The 17,049-nt window shown below is 37.2% G+C and overlaps 1 protein-coding gene across 1 annotated transcript in view; it reads left to right on the top strand.

Annotated features, from left to right (window-relative positions):
• Positions 1 to 17,049, top strand: part of LOC136708148 (piezo-type mechanosensitive ion channel component 2) — a 113,682-nt gene that overhangs the window by 37,236 nt on the left and 59,397 nt on the right. Inside the window, exon 4 of the mRNA XM_066682451.1 lies at positions 11,600 to 11,642. Coding sequence (XP_066538548.1) covers positions 11,600 to 11,642 — 43 coding nt within the window. The remainder of the gene's footprint in view (positions 1 to 11,599; positions 11,643 to 17,049) is intronic.

Genomic DNA, 17,049 nt, shown 5'->3' with positions numbered 1-17,049 from the left:
GTATACAACTGAAGATGAAAGGGAGCATGCTGTTTCAAATTGGCAAAGGCACAGCTGAAGGCACATACTGTAGATCACCATAGTCAACAAGTGTGATGTTACCGGTTCTCATAATAAATAAATAAATAAATACATACATAAAAAGTAAGATCATGGAGTTATGACTATCCCTTTTACCAAAAAAGATCACAATAATAGGTTTTCTGTCCCAATACTTGCCAAATATTTGTTTTAGCCAGTCTGGAAAGCATCTCAGAGCCCATCTTGTTTGCTGAGTTGTATTCGGTTTGTGTATATGTTTCTATAGCAACAGCAATCACAGCTTCACAATTTGAAGCTTTATTGTACTTCATAAACTTGGCATCTAATATATATATATATATATATATATGTGTGTGTAAAGCAGGAATGATTATGATGGTTAACTTTAAGACAAAGTGTGCTATTTCTTAGCAACCTTTTTTTAGCTATATGATAGAGTTACTGAAAAACCTTGTGTTCAGTTTTATTGTGTCACAGTAATTAACTGTTGAATTATTGGACATATGCACACATAAACCACACAGACACGCTCAGATGTCTTGGTATACCTTTGAGGAGGTCAGAGGTCAGGTCTCTGGGCTGCTGTACAAAACACAGCGGGGTGACTGGAGCATATATAGGACAGATGTACTGTTAAATTCTGTGTGTTTTTAGTCATGCTGCACACCTGTCTTATCGCTTTTAATAATACACACTACTCTCACAATTTACATGAGAAGGTGTCTTATAATTCCAATTCTAGCTTACAATTCTAAACATGATTTGCACCATCCATCCATCCATTATCTGTAACCCTTATCCAATTTAGGGTCGCGGGGGGTCCAGAGCCTACCTGGAATCATTGGGCGCAAGGCGGGAATACACCCTGGAGGGGACGCCAGTCCTTCACAGGGCAACACAGACACACACACATTCACTCACACACTCACACCTACGGACACTTTCGAGTCGCCAATCCACCTGCAACGTGTGTTTTTGGACTGTGGGAGGAAACCGGAGCACCCGGAGGAAACCCACGCGGATACGGGGAGAACACACCAACTCCTCACAGACAGTCACCCGGAGCGGGTATGGAACCCACAACCTCCAGGCCCCTGGAGCTGTGTGACTGCGACACTACCTGCTGCGCCACCGTGCCGCCCTGATTTGCACCATTATTTTGCTATTAGATCTAAGCTCTGCTTTTGACCCAATTTATCATAACATATGTACTGGTCACTTAAAAGTGTGGGGGCAACAGGGTGTGGCCCTGAGTTGGTTTAGGTCCTATATTGAACATAGGACTTTTTCAGTAAACATGGGCAACTCCTTTTTTGTGTGATGTGATGTGTGGTGTTCCACAAGGGTCCATACAAGGGCCCATCCTCTTTTCACTATACATGCTACATTTGTGCCAAATTATTAGGTAGCATACCATATACATTCATTTGTATGCTGATGACATACAATTGTATCTTCCCATCAGATCCAATGACAATGGATCTGTTATGTCTCTCAAGAATTGTCTTGAGGATATTGGATGGCTGTTATTCCCTACACCTGAATGAAAGCAAAACAGAGATTATAGTCTTTGGTACTCCCCATCTCATTAACAATGTTTCTAATAAGCTTGGTCATTTGGCATCATGTGTTTAGTCTTCAGTGAGAAATCTTGGTGTTTTCTTTGACTCAGACCTCAGATTTGATAAACAAATCAACTCTGTGGTTAAAAGTAGTTTCTTCCAGCTCAGAAACATTGCAAAACTGAAGCCCTTTCTCAGTTTTTCTGACCACAAGAAAGTCATTCATGCATTCATCTCTTCACAATTATTCATTCATTCATTCATTCATTGTCTGTAACAGCTTATCCGATTCAGTGTCACGGTGGGTCCAATCACGCAGCAATCTCTGAGATCTTCATCACAGAATTTGTTGGCCATGTATCATGTGTCTTTAATTTAAATGACATGCAATAGTCATTCAACTCTGATCATAAACCAGGTATGACTCCGGTAATTTGTTATACTTCGTAAATCACTCATGTTGAGAGCTGGATGGGCTTTAAATTAAGTTACAGCTTTCCACATTATTTTTAATTGTCCTGAGACAAAACTGTTTTCCTTAAAGATAATACATTTAAAATGAACTTGTGCTCTGAGCAGCAGATGAGCTCAGTGATCCCACAGCATTCATGCACACACTGCTGATGAACTGAGCAGATTTACTACAGTGATATTACTGTTTTTGTCATGTGCTGAAATAAACATATATTTGCCCTTGCAATTTTACATAATTGGTTAATTAATTAACACAAAGAAGAACACTTTTTTATCATTGTTTTTTAATGTGTGAGTTTGAGGAGACTATAGATTATTAGGATGTAAGCTTTATTAAGGCAAGCAATAGATATTTAAAACTTACATTATGAGGATGTTCATAAAACTTATTTTTAAAGAGTTGCTTCTAGCACTTTAAAGTCAGGTAATTTTTTTTTCAATGTAACTGGTTTATTTTAATGTTATTTTTTTATCCATACTTACCCACACTAAACCACTCATATAACTCGTATAATATTTCTGGGGTTTCCTAGCCTACCAGGTTACTGCCTCTTTAGATTTAACCTAAATGTATTTTCTAACTAAATAACTTTTTAACTTTTTTCCATATATAAGTTATAAGTCATTTGTGCGTGTTATATCCAGTTCTTCAACTCAGTTTTTCAGTAATCTCAAAGTGGTATTGACCTAAAAGGATATAAAAATTTGTTTATTAACAGAACTATTGAAAATCAAAACATTGCTTTCATATTGGTGTTAACACAGTATATTAAACTATGACTGTGCAGATCTCTAGGGCTGTTTATATCTTTAGTTCTTCTCTCCAGTCCTTAAATAATCACAGAAAGATCTGGAAACTTAACACATAAACAAGAAGCACTGTTCAATTGTTCAGCGTCCTGGCACTGTTTCCTTTGTTTTAGTCTTGGTCAGCAGTGGCCCCAGCACTGAGATGAGTGACAGTCTGCAGTCAAAACCCAGCTGGACTCTCCATGTTGTCCCTTTTATTATGTCTGGTTTTAAAGGGTCTGATATCAGCAATAAAACAGTTTCCTATAGTATGCCATTGATATTAGCTGATCTCAGAACAGACACTAAGACTTCAGTCTGTCTTCACCCTCACACTGTAGAGAGGAAATGGCAGCTGAGTTGCAAATGACGTTTGGAAACACCTGGTGTTTAGACAAACCACATTAGATTTATACGAGCTCGGTGGTGATGTAGCGTAAGAGATTCTGTCATTTTGGACTCTGTGGTTTAGCTATTATTTTAAAAAATACTAAACTAGTTGTTTGATGATGAGATTGTACCTTTTATTACCTAAAGCTAAAAGTGTAAATGCCTGTATTCTTTCCCAAACCTTACATAAAATTTATATATAGTGTATTGTTTTTACCATGTGATTACTTGGCAATTCATAGCGGTTACTGATTAATATGTCTAAAGAATAATATGCCTAAAAGATCAATTGGTCTACACACAGTTTTGCCATTTTAAAGAGTTCAGACCTTTGACCAACTGGGAAAACTGCTAATAAATTCTAACCAAAGCCAGTAATATTCTTTACTGATAACAATTAAATATTTGTCTATGCCAGCTGGTGTTGGTTGGTCTGATATCAGATTTGTTTTAAGAGAAAGTGGTATGAATTTAATCAAGTTAACATGCACAAGTCTGAGATTTCAAGTATCACACTAACCAAGTGAATTGTTTTATATCTGTTTACGCTGACAAATTGCACTAATACATTTCTGCATTATGTATAGCAGATACAAACATGTTCATTATTCTCACACCAATAGAATGTAAACTATGTAAATTCAAATACGTAACTGTGATAAGGTAATATCAATATGGAAGAGATGTATACATTTCTATAATAAAAATCTAATACAATGATTTTTTCAGACTAACAAGCCCAGGAGACCTGCTGTGCTGACTCAGGATGTACAGTATTTTTAGAACTGACTTTATTCCTTGTATTCTAAGGTTTCTATACGACAGTAAATCTACAGCTGAATGCTTTTAGCATCTCTCTCTCCTAGCAGACCAATGAATATATGTAGTTTAAAAACAATAACTCTTTAAAAACTCAGCACATTTACTTGAACTGTGTCCTACATATCAGTGACTTCATGTTCCTGCTCCTGACATCTTTACATTTCTCTTTAAACCTCATTTCTGTACAGTGTTGGAAGCCACACTTGTGCCAGAGATGACGTTTCTCTCCACCACTGTTGGCAGGGAATAATTCTGAGCCAGTAATCAAAAAAATACTAATACAAAAAGACTATGGTTTTGAGCCTTGCGTCCCTCTGAGCTCAGCTGTGGTGAGGTGCAGGAAAACAAGCACTCTTTCTGTAGAGAAAGCCGAGGAAGGCTCAGAGATGAAAGGATGTGAAAAATTACTCCCTGTGCTCTCACCGGGAGTGCTATGGCAAGCACAGAAGCCAAGCCCCTGCATGAAACATTCTCAATCTGTCAATGAGCTACACATCTCCAAACACCAAGGCCTTAAATTTAGTAAAACACAAGGTAATTACCCTTTAGTGGAGGACACTACAATGCTTTCTGATGGATGCACTCTTAAAATAAAGGTGCCAAAAGGGTTCTTTGAAGTGAAGCCATAGTAAAAACACTTTTGTGTTCCAAAACCATTTGTTTCGTAATGTAAACATGTTTCTGTTCTTAAAGTCATTTCCACTTTCTTAAATTTAAACAAACAATATATAGGTTTTTAATTAATAACCTGTTGTATTTGCAATAATGCGTGCTAATAAATACTTATAATTATCTTGACACTTCACAGTGCCCTCTCGTCATTCACTGACTGCATTAAACTGATTAAAGGGAATACTGCAACAGTATTTTTAAACAATAATTTTATTTGGATGATCTTAATAATGGAATTCTCTTCAAATGTAATGGGGGGGGGGAAAAGAAATGTCAAAAGAATATAAGAACATAAGTTGCTAACATACCATCCTCCAGTCCACACCCAGGCTTCTATTTGGACAAATAGAAGATGTTCAGAAACATCACCAACTTCTAGTTGGATCCCAGGAACCTAAATATTAAGATCTTTTTTGCAATGTGGCCAAACTAATGGCAAAAATGAGACAAGATACTAAAAGCTTTTTACACAATGTGCCATAAGTCTGTATGAACAGAATAGTATGGGCAGAATACACCAGCTTGGGTAAGAGAATATACACATGTCAACTAGTTAAAACATGTTAAGATGGTATCCAGCTGCTAATGTTTTAAGTACTGTACGGTTATTTGTAGAAAAGAAACTGGATTGCATATTGGAGGGGAAAAATGTAATCAAATTCAATCCTGTAAATAAATATTTCCTTAAAAGCATAGTCACATTCTGGGGTCCTTCAATTAGCCTTATATTTCTTATATTGGTGACAGAGACCTTAAGATGATATGCTTAAAATGGAAATAGCTCGTTCTAAAGCACAATCTTTTTTCAAGAAGCAATATCAGGACAATTGAAACTTATGCCAGGGGGGAGACATCTCAGCCAACACCATTAAAATAGTCTACATATGATAAGACTGACAAAATGCACAAAAGGCTAAAGAAAATGCCTGATCAGCTGTGGTTCTGTATTCGAGCCAGATATAAATTTGAACCATTCTTTCCTAAGCTTTTAAAAATACTGAGACTCAAGCAGAAGGGTATGTAGATGTCACCCATGATCAGGAGTGTACTGGCTAAAGAATGTGTCCTGTCGTGTCAGTCTTTAGATCTTCAATGGCCAATAGCAGACTTAGTGTACAGCTATGAGAAGGCAGTACTGCACATAAGCTGCCCAAAGTGATTTAAATGAAGACATACTGATAATATCGGATAAAAGTAACTATACTTTGAAGAATGTGTTGCATTGTTTGTGAAGATTAACATGTCAGCCACTATAACTATAATAGCAAGGTGTCTAAAAGGAATTGAGACATATTTGATTTTATAAACTCAGCCTGACACTTGCTTTATTGTCAGTTCTGGATAATCATACATGTCATGTTAAATTAGTGTGTGCGATAAGAAAAATGCATACTCAAATTATTTGTTATGGCTTTAAGATAGCAGCAGACATTTGTAGTTTCACATATCCCCAAGATCTCAGATGAATCCAAATTCTGATTTTGGAATGTGAAGGCCCTTTTTGTTAAAGCCCACCAGTAAGACGTCACTCAAACTCCCACCTAACTTTTACTTCTTCATATGAATTAATAAGCCATTGTTTGCCTCTCTGGCAGTTGTATGAGCCACAGCAGCCTTGTCCTGATGCCAGAAGGAACATTTCATCTGTCGCCATGCTGACCTTCTGCCAGCAATAACAAACATTTAAACGTTTTTGAAAGGGTTTGCGTCGTCAATAACTTATGATAACTCATGATAAGGATTGTCTTCCCCAGGATGCGCAACCCACATGCTCTAAAAATACCTCTGGACTCTAGCCTATATTTCTGCATAAGACCTTTTTACAAAGGCCAGATTCAAATCTAAAGTAGTGCTGAATTTGTGCATCTTGAAAGGATGGAGTGTTTTTGGATAGAAATTCATTGACAGAGACTTCGGAACTGGGGTAAAGGCTTACATTCAGCTTTTGTGACACCCTGTAAAACACTGGAATGCAATATTTTTACTTAATAGAAGTGTCTCTGCCCAATGCATAGAAAGATGTCAGTATGGTCATTGTTCACATTCTCAAAAGCATGACATTTTGTGTCTCAATCTGTCCAAACAGGTTAATCATTAATTTATAGCCCTTTGTTACTGTGTTATAATTAAGAATATTGTATTATTAAATCTTAATAGTTTACAAAATACTAATAAAACATTCTTGAATAAGAGGTAATGTTTGTCCAAGTCATTACTACTTCACTAAATAGTACTTCAGTACTACAGTACTACTGAAATCAGGTTAATGTTATACCCCCTGTTGGAGTGGAACAAGTTGCAGAATCTGCAGATGCTTTGTATTATTACTCTTAATGGGTTGTTTAGTGAAGCTTATTTGTGAAGTGCTCTCTCTCGCTCTCGCTCTGTGTGTGTGAGTGTGTGTGTGTGTGTGTGTGTGTGTGTGTAAACACATTTCTTGAGCTTAAGATTTTACAGTAATAAAATGTCTAGAATTTTTGTAAAACATAAAATAAATACACAAATATTAACATAATCTTATTGCTTCCACTGTATAGCCAGTGAATGTTAAGCCTAGTTATTTCTCACATTGTGTCCATACTGATGTGTAAATTTTGGGTGATGTTATGACAGTTGCTAAAAACTGAAACGGAACCTATTTAATTTTTTTTGTCAGACTCACAATGGCATCTATATTTGTTTGGATAGTTCTCACAGAACACTATTATTAAATCATCACATTATAACTTTATTTAGAGCTCCTCCCCTGGACCTCATCCTGTGTGTTACGCTTTCCTGAGCTTTATTGTCTTTACATTCAGAGCGGAGGCCTTGAGCTGATCCTGCAGCTGCTCTCCACTGCCTCCCACTTCCAGTCTAGGGTGGCCTCCTACACACACACACACACACACACACACACACACACACACACACACACACACACACATACACACACACACACAAGACAACACCACTTCTTACAAAGCAGATCATCTGAAGAGCTAGAGAAACCAAAATCACACCTAATAATAAGAATGTTGTTTGGAAGTTGCATGCTTTGAACAGGTACAGATTTTTTTGAGAAACTTGTATTTAAAAAATATGCAGCTCCACATTTCCATCTTGACCCGGAACATGTTAATATTTCATTTTTTTAGAGAGCTAGACTAGTGGACTTGTAGACTCTTGTCTTTATTGCAAACAGTACCGTTCTGGCTGGCCACGTTCTATTCCATTAGTATGATCACCAAAGACTTAAGGTTATGGTTCATATAAGTGGTTGGGTTTGTTATATTTTTAATGTGTAACATGAAAATACTGAACTCACTCCAATTACTAAATGGCAAAAATAGATTTAAAAAATGTACAGAGTGCTGTTACAAATGTTAAATAAAATGAATGCATGAAATGAAAAAATGAAAAATCTGTTATCAAATTTGACTGGAAAGCCCATCACAGACACCCGCTTTGATTAGCATCTTATTGACTGAATGAGGCCAATTGTTGGCTTAGAGGGACAAAATCTGCATTATAGCTTGAAAAATATATGCTCAAATTATGAAATGTAAGCTGCATATGTCTAAAGATAGGCAGAGTCACTGTGGTGTCAACACTAGAACTGAAAGGGACACTGGTCAAAAGCCCAACAGGTTTAGATTAGAGTAGTAGCTCCTGCTGAGTTCCTGCTGTAACAGAAACTTTGACGGGTGAGGCAAGTTGACCAAAACATGCACGCAGCACCAATAGAAAAACATTGGCTGGACATTGCACTGATATTTTCCCATGTTCTTGAGTAAATCTTGACTCAAACCTTTGCATTAATGAAGTGGGAATGAGTCCAAAATCAAGGCACCCTGTGGTTTAATTTCAGTTATGCCTTTGGTTTTAATACCACTCTGAGACACGGCACTATATGAGAGAGAGAGAGAGAGAGAGAGAGAGAGCTTCATATGCTCTACATGTGTGAACATTAGATGTGCTTGAAGGAAATCTACCAGTGATCCTCGGAGAACACATGCATTATATATATATATTATTTTAGTTAAGAACAATATACAGTAGAATCTTTAAAGATCTCTTGAAAGCTCTCCTGCCAATCATCCAATGTCAACAATCCTGGTACTTGCTTTGCTGTGTTACATGTGTCTGTTTAAGCAGATGAACAAATAATGCCAGCAGTCCACCATGAGTGAGGATACATGTGCTCTAAAATATCATACCAGCACTCTGGAAATACAGTTATACATATTTTAACACATGCCAGAACTGTCCAACCAATAATATCAGCAGTGTAGTCTGCTTTGGAGAGGATTTTATCTGCTGTCAACACAGGGTTAAACTATACAGACTCCACACAATGGCACCATTAAAAATTCCAGTGACCTTTTCCTGTTTGGGACATAGAAGCATGCAAGTTGCACAACGGTTCATATCTAATAACACTGTTTACATTTCATTAGTCACCAAGACATTTTGATTACAGGTCTCCACCTGCATGAACATGTTTTGGACAGAACAAATAAAAATTAAGTTAAAATTAAAAAAATGTCAAACAATATCACAGTACAATGATGCCTAAAGTTTTAAATAATATAAATATTTAGGTATTGAGCTTTTACTATTAGCTTCTTTATGGTTTGTCATCAGTTCTGTACACAAATGAGTATAAAGCACTCTAGCATTGGACTGTGGAACTGGGGACTGTTAGTTTTCTAAAATATAAGTCATTTGCCTTTTTCAACCATTCAGTAATTTTGTCCCAGTCAGACCCATTACTACTAGCCTCAGAATGCTGAGGGCAAACACATGCTTTCTTTAAGACACATGTTGTAAACCAACTACTTTTTTATGAATTGCTGTTAATACAACACATCTGAACACCTAACCATACTGGAAGAGGATACACGTATTCCAGATCTGTCATATGAGCTCTGAGCTGGCAGAGGATAGGAAAGAGGGGGTCTATACCCACTGAAGGATCTTGGCCTGTTGTGCTGTCTAGGATGCCTAGGTTGGAAGGCTGAGGCAACATTGGGGATAAAACTCTCAATTTCCTGATTATAGTGTTAGCACTTAGACAGCGGAGCCACTGGAGAACTAACTGAATTAACTTGCTCAGTGCTGTTGAAAGTCAAGTACAGTTGTTAAATCATCCCTCTATAAGAATCTAACCTCTCCCCTGTAGAAATTCAGAATACCTGGAAGTGTCCTTGTAAACAGACATCTTTGTGTACACACTCACACTGCACTGTAGTAGATGGCAGAGACCTTCCACCATGCTGGAGGAATGTGTGTTTTTGCACAGATTGCTTGTTTTAGTGCTGTTATGGTCCATTGATCATGTTTGATCCAAAGCATGACAAAAAAGTATCAAGGAAAAAAGTGATAAATAGAGTCTCTTTCCGAACATGCTGCGTTTATTCATGGCATCCTGTATGATGACGGCTTTCCTCTGACTCGTGTGGCTGCACTGCTCCCATAGTGTGTGGTGTGCTTTACAACACATGCTTTCTATCAGTGGAATGCTGTAAATGAGGTGTTTGGAGGCTGTGAACACACTAGGTACAGTGTGCTGGTCGTATAGGCCTTTCTGTAAGTCATTTACAGGATCTGATGAAGTAGTCAAAAGTTAATATGCATCGTTCTCAGGGTTTTCGAGTGCAGAGAAAACTGGATACAGCCCATGTATATTTAATTTAATTAAAATGAATGGACAACATGATGTGTACAGTACATATGTATATAATAAAATGGAGCCTGATCATCATAAAAATGTGCCCAGTGCCGGTAACTTTGCTGAAAACCATTAAAGTTAAATGGTAAATGTATTTCTATTTTATTTTTTTTTATTATTATATTCCAGTAAGTCAAAATATTAAAATGATCTTATTGATTCTATACTCTTTGTGCAGTTTTTTAGCTCCATTTAGAATATGTTATAATATAATATATATTTATTTAATTGTATAAATAGGCACATTTTGTACCTCTACAATTACAAGCTGTAGTCCATCTATTGCTCTGGCTTATTTGTTAGCTGACTTCAAACATTTAATCATGTAACCACCTGTATTACCAGCTGTATCATCATTTGGGTGATAAATCATTTTCAGCACTGGTAGTAGTAGTAGTAGTGATGATAGTGTGGGCTGAGCTGGTATGAGTGGAGTTTTATACACTGTAACCATGAAGTGTCCACTCTGTTAGACATGCATACTTTGTTTTCCCCACCTTGTAGATGTCAAGTCAGACCGTGGCTCATCTCTTGTTTCAGTTTGTGTTATCCACTCCAGCTCTGTGTTGGTCTTGTGGGAACCTGACCATTGAAGGACAGGGTGGAAGGGGGCTAAAAAAAATGATGCAGAGCAACATATGAACTATAGTCTATAATTGTAAAATTAAAGTATTAATTTAAATTTTAAAGTTTTGGCTGATCTGTGTATACGCAAGTATTTTTAGGAATATTTAAAAACAGTGATTAACTGAGCGACGAGTCCTACTGACAGGTCTAATTAAATAATTGAATATATTTTATATTATTTAGCATGATATGTTGTAGGCTTAGTGTTTGGATTCACTAGTATGTTGTAAAATAAATGTTGCTTAATGCTGAGCTACTCAGTGGTTTAACTGCTGTTTAATCCTTGAGCTCACCCACCCCCATCCCCTCCCTCAACAAAGATGCAGATCATGACCAAATTATCAAACAATTTTAGCCATAAGTGTGCTATTGATATTACTGGGTTATTATTATATATCTACATGCATATAAATGTGTACTTTGTATATTTAAACTTTTGTACATGGTAACCTATTTTGTTTTCAGAACTCTCATGTCTGTCCGCTTTATTCTCTTTTCTTTTTTTCAGGTTCATCATGGGAGAAATCAATAAGACAGCTGGGCTTTGAAAGGTAGGAGTGTGTTGCGTCCAGATAACAAATCAAGTTGGACACAGTTTACATTTAAATGCTGACAGCAGAGAATTTATTGTATTGTATTGGAGACACATTTTGTTTCACACAACAAGCCAGGACATTACACAGAAGAATAGTTCATCAAGCAGTGTGAACAGAATCAAAAGGACATGAAGCATTAAAACATAAACAAGATGAAACTGTTATGGCCAGGTTAGTGAGTAAAAGCATTGACTTTGCTTTGCCTGACCTGAAAACTGCAAAAAGCCTGGCTCAGAACACCTAAATAATATTTGCTCCTTGTTATCCAAGCCACTTTTGGAGTCTATCTGCTAATTAATCAGGAAAAAAAAACGTCAAAAGGGCCCTTGTGGTTTTTCAGATTGTAACCAAGCAGAATCTACAATGATTATTTTTTCCAAGAACTCACATAGTAAAATAATAATATTTCTTACTTTTCAGCCTCTGATCTGTCTGAAAGAGAATAGTATGTAACTTTCTACTTTCCTTGAGCTTGTTCTAAATTTACTTGGATATGGATTAAATGCGGAATCGCAATGGGGAATCATTAATGAAAATAGTTTTTAGTGTAAGCTTAGGCTTAATCTGGGTCTAAGCAAATTTGTAAGATTGCTTGTGCATGGGTTTTATGGTATGTTTACTACAGCAGTTTATCTGCTGCCGATGACATCCTGTACTGGTGATGTATGCGTTAACTGGCTTGTTGATTTTGGTTTCTCATCTAACAACTAACTTGGAACATTAAATATAATAAAATATCAATCAATAATTGAAAGTTAAACAAAGTTAAATGAGGCCATGAAATCAATACTTTTACCCAGATTTTACCATTCAATAACTACTCAGACTTGTTTATTTTTCAGAAATAGGTAAGCCTGTATTGTGCATCTTCAGATATGATTGGGAGCAGACACATGCGATTGAATTAGTCATTGCGACATGGTGGGTGGCACCATTCAAACAAAGTTTCCTGTTATTTATTTCTCATGTTGGTAATCATGTTTTCTGGCCTTTATTTGTGCCCGAGTGAGCCGTGTGTCTGCTGCTGGAGTCTGCAGAGGCTCAGCTGTGCTGAGTGGTGGGAGATGGTATATGGGGAAGCAGAAGGCAGGTGACTGATGCTGATGAATGCCTTTCAGCCAACAGTGTTTCAGCCATTTGCTGAAAGATGGTCCCCACTTACGTACATAACAGGGCTCAGAAAGGGCTGGAAGAAATCGACCTTACATTAGGTAGCTTCTCAGAAACAGTAGATTTTATCTATTTCTATTAAAAAAAAGTTTAATAGGATTATAAACCAAAAAAAGAATGATACATCTATATAACGTAATATGTACATATAATACTTGCAATTTTCATCACATTTACATTGCTCCAGCAACTGCAGAATTACATACATATTGGCTTAGTCAGACAAAATTTTAGAGGGGACATATTATGTCCAGTTTGTAAAGTTTACACAGGGGTGCACAGGTGTCTGGATAAAAATATTTGTGACATACTTTGGACAAAAAAGTGTGTCCACAAGGATCAAGACCACACATTCTATAACCAGTCTAACCACCTTTGCTTAGAACTACTGGTCTCAGAGCCAATGCCTTTAAATGAGAATGAGTCACAGCTTAGTTAAGATATTGATATCTCAAAACATCAGAAAATTAAAAAAATTAAACATAGCACAAAAATTGGTAGATTGGGTAGATCATTTCTTTGTTGTAACAATGTTTCTTGTTTCCATTTTAAATGGTGCCACTTTGTAAGGAACATGCATTTGTGGGATGAACATTAGAGCTGAGTATGTGGCTTGTGCCCATGAAAAATTTGCCAAATCCTCTCTGCCAATGCCAAACTGCTTATTTTGTGTGATGGTGTGGGGTGGCATCTCCCTCACTGGAAAAACAAGGCTTGTGATCATTGGAGGCAATCTCAAACCAGTGGCAATCCCATGTCTCCACAGTCCGTTAGTGAACTATCCTCAAAGATGACAACACTCACCCCCACAGAGCAGGGTTTATCAGAGACTGGCTCCAGAATGTGGGAGTGGAGTGGATGGAACGGCCTGCCAGCTCCTGACCTCAACCCCTTTGAACACTTGTGGGATCAGCTTTGGCATGCTGTTCATGCCAGAGCGACCAACACAACCACATTGGCAGACTTGTGACAAATACTGGCTGAAGAATGGGATGCCATCCCACAGCAGTGTGTGACCAGGCTGGTGACCAGCATGAGGAGGAGGTGCCAGACTGCAGTTGCTGTGTATGGTTCTTCCACACGTTACTGAGTCTCCTGTTTGTTAAATTGTCAGTATGTCTTGTTTCTTCAAACTTCAATCATTAAGTCCACCAAACACCAAATGAGTCAATGGTAAAATAAGCTGTTTGGCATTGGCAGAGAGGATTTGGCAAATTTTTCATTGGTGCAACCCACATGCTCAGCTCTACTATGCATCCCACAAATGCATGTTCCTTACAAATGTGGCACCATTTAAAACAGAAATTTACAGGCTTTCTAAGCCTTGGTATAAGATTTAAATGCCAAAGTCACAAATAATATAGTCACAAATACAGTCACAAATAATATAATAAAATCAGCATGTCCAAGACTTCTGTAGTGGAGAACTGGATCACAGTGTAAAGTGAGTGTGTTCAGCAGCTGAATGTGGTTAAGACATGCTGCCTTTAGGGTGTTATTGACAGACAGCTGTAATTAACTGACTGTCAGAAAAGAAAAAGGAATTACAGTATGAACCATATATCCAGAGGCTATGAGTAAATAAACAAGAGCAGGCTATATAACAAATGTCTGCTCCAATGTTTCTCTGTTTCATGATTTAGGGATTAGGTAACATCTAAGGATGTGATATTCCTAAACATTGGTAAGGGTCAAAATTTTGTATGGGTTTTATGCTCATCCACTTACATATAAAAGACAAATAAAGACAAATAAAGTCTTAACTCTCACTGTTTTGTATTTACATCCCATGATGCAAAAGTGGAAATTACTATATTTATCTGCTGCTTTGTTTAGCCTTACTGGGGATTTAATTGTTGTGGAAATCCTCAGCAGACCAAAATTGCCTGTCATGAATCCCTCAGAATCTAAACCCTGAAATGAGCTCCCACGAAACAGTGAAACTCTGAATAGGTGCATAGGAATTAGTGGGTTTTTTAGATCAAAAGTAAACAAGTCTACACAAGACACAGTACAGACTAGAACTAGACACATGTCTTACCTTGAGGGTTTTGAAGGGAGGAAGAATGGTGAAGTTTGGCAAAGTTTAGATAAGATTGTATCTGATGCCAGAGCGCGCTAAGACCACAGGCTTTTGTGGAATCTGTTGTTTGGTCGTTTATGCCACAGCTCATCTGTTTGCCTCTAATCATATCAGAATTTCCTCTCTTGTTCTAAAGCCAGCTGAACAGTTTGTGTATGTTATCAATTTCCTTCAGTTTTGGAGTAGAGGATTTCCACAATATTTTCAGGCAGACTTTCTTGCACTGAGCATGTTGATTTACTAACAAATAACAAAGAACCTGGAGAGCTGACAGGCCATATATTACTGCATTTAAAAAAGGTTTGTAAATTCCAGATATAGTTATAATTAGTCCTTCAAAAATGTTATTATTTATCTATGAACCTTTATTGTTTTATCTCTCTGGCCATTGTAAAGTTTTTTAGGTCTCTGTATCAGAGTTGAGTTTAGTATTTCAAGGATATTTTTGCAGGGATATTTCACTCCTAATGTGCAGTCTTAGAAGTTGTTTGCATTTTGTGTTTTTCACAATCCTGTGTGATCACAGATACATTCTGTGATGTTGAATCCTGAGCTCTGGGGTAGCCCTGGTAAGCCCAGTTCTGTGTAAATTCTTAACAGCTACATATGCCCTTTGACCCATGTTTTTTAATCTGGAGCAGGTGATTTTTTTAGAAATCTGTGAGCGCAAGAAAGTTTTTAAAAAAAAGCTGAAAAAACCCATCCCACACTTCCAGCCCTTTTTCCAAAACCATTAGTCTAAAACATGAAGGTGCATGTGGCTTGGTAAGTCACCCAGAGTAGGAGCACAACACCTTCCGTCCTACCGTCTTTCAGCACAATCCACCTACCTCATGTCCCATTTCCATGTCACAAAACACCCAACAGCTACACCTATGTTCACTCTGGTTTGCCCTCTGGCTTCATCGAGCCTCTTATTGTTAGAAAGCCTCCAAACTCCATTCTTTTTTTACCTCCATTAATTTGTCTCTAGAGGACTCCTGAGTGATCAGAGCAGCTCTCTATGCCATCTAATCCAAGTTTGGTCTGAGTGAAATGATTGGATAGGGTTTTTTACAGCCCTGAAGCCGAAATAGAAAATAAATTATTATTATTTTTTTTACTTATGTCCTCTGACCATTTGATTGACTGATTGCTCTCAGGGTGTAGAAACATGACACAATTTGTTTTTCAGACAAGTCATCGGTTTTAAGTTGACTTTTCTCATTGCACAAATTCGACAGAGCCATCTGTGGAGGTTTTCAGATCAGAAGCAAGCTTGATTTCTCTTGTCCCTAAAAATGAGGTTCATGAGATGATTCAACAGGGATTTGGTCCACCTGGACTACAATTGTTGTTAAGGGTGCTATATTTGTATAATATTTAATGAGTTTTTAAAATTCACTTCTGGAATATCCTGTTTTCTGTCATTTCCCAAATGATACTCAGATGATACTCTCTAAAATGTTTAGTGCTGTAAATGCATGCTAACTATGTCCAGTCAGTGTAAATTTAATTAAGCAATATTTGAAGGATATGTCAGAAAGAGCATAGTGACCATTCCACTGGGGTTATTGCAGAATAAATTTGCAATGTTTTCCTGGAACCAGTGATAAAGGTCATTAAAACACAAGGGAGAATGCAACAGGCACTGCCTTATGCCCGATGCTGTGTGAGCTCTGAATTGTGGCACTGTACTGCATGTTGTCCTTGGACAGACAGCAGCCTAAAATCTCAGTGGCTATTGCTGCCCTGTGCGTGTGGACCTTCACTTGTTTGCTATACAAATAATTAAGGGATAATTGCTGTCTGCAAGCTTCAGACTTCTTTATGAGGGATTAGAGGGGAAGTGAACATGGTGTTAATGCTGATATCCTTAATTACCAACCACATCAGCATATCACCTGGGACAAGGGAAAGCTGTATGGAACATAGAATGTGGAACCAGAGTTCTGTTAAGCCTTATATATTTATAAACCCATTCCCAGAAAATCAGGGACATTTTGTAAAATATGGATCTGTGGTTTGATTAATATTCTTTCAATTTTATTCAGCTGACAAAAGTATACAAAAAAAAAAAGATATCCAATATCATTACTGATATCATGCTTTGTAAATATGAACCAATTT

This window comes from Hoplias malabaricus, chromosome 10 (assembly GCF_029633855.1).
Source record: "Hoplias malabaricus isolate fHopMal1 chromosome 10, fHopMal1.hap1, whole genome shotgun sequence".
In the NCBI taxonomy this organism is placed as follows: Eukaryota; Metazoa; Chordata; class Actinopteri; order Characiformes; family Erythrinidae; genus Hoplias; species Hoplias malabaricus.
Note: the sequence above shows the minus strand (reverse complement) of the source record. Positions and strands in the feature narration are given on the sequence as shown.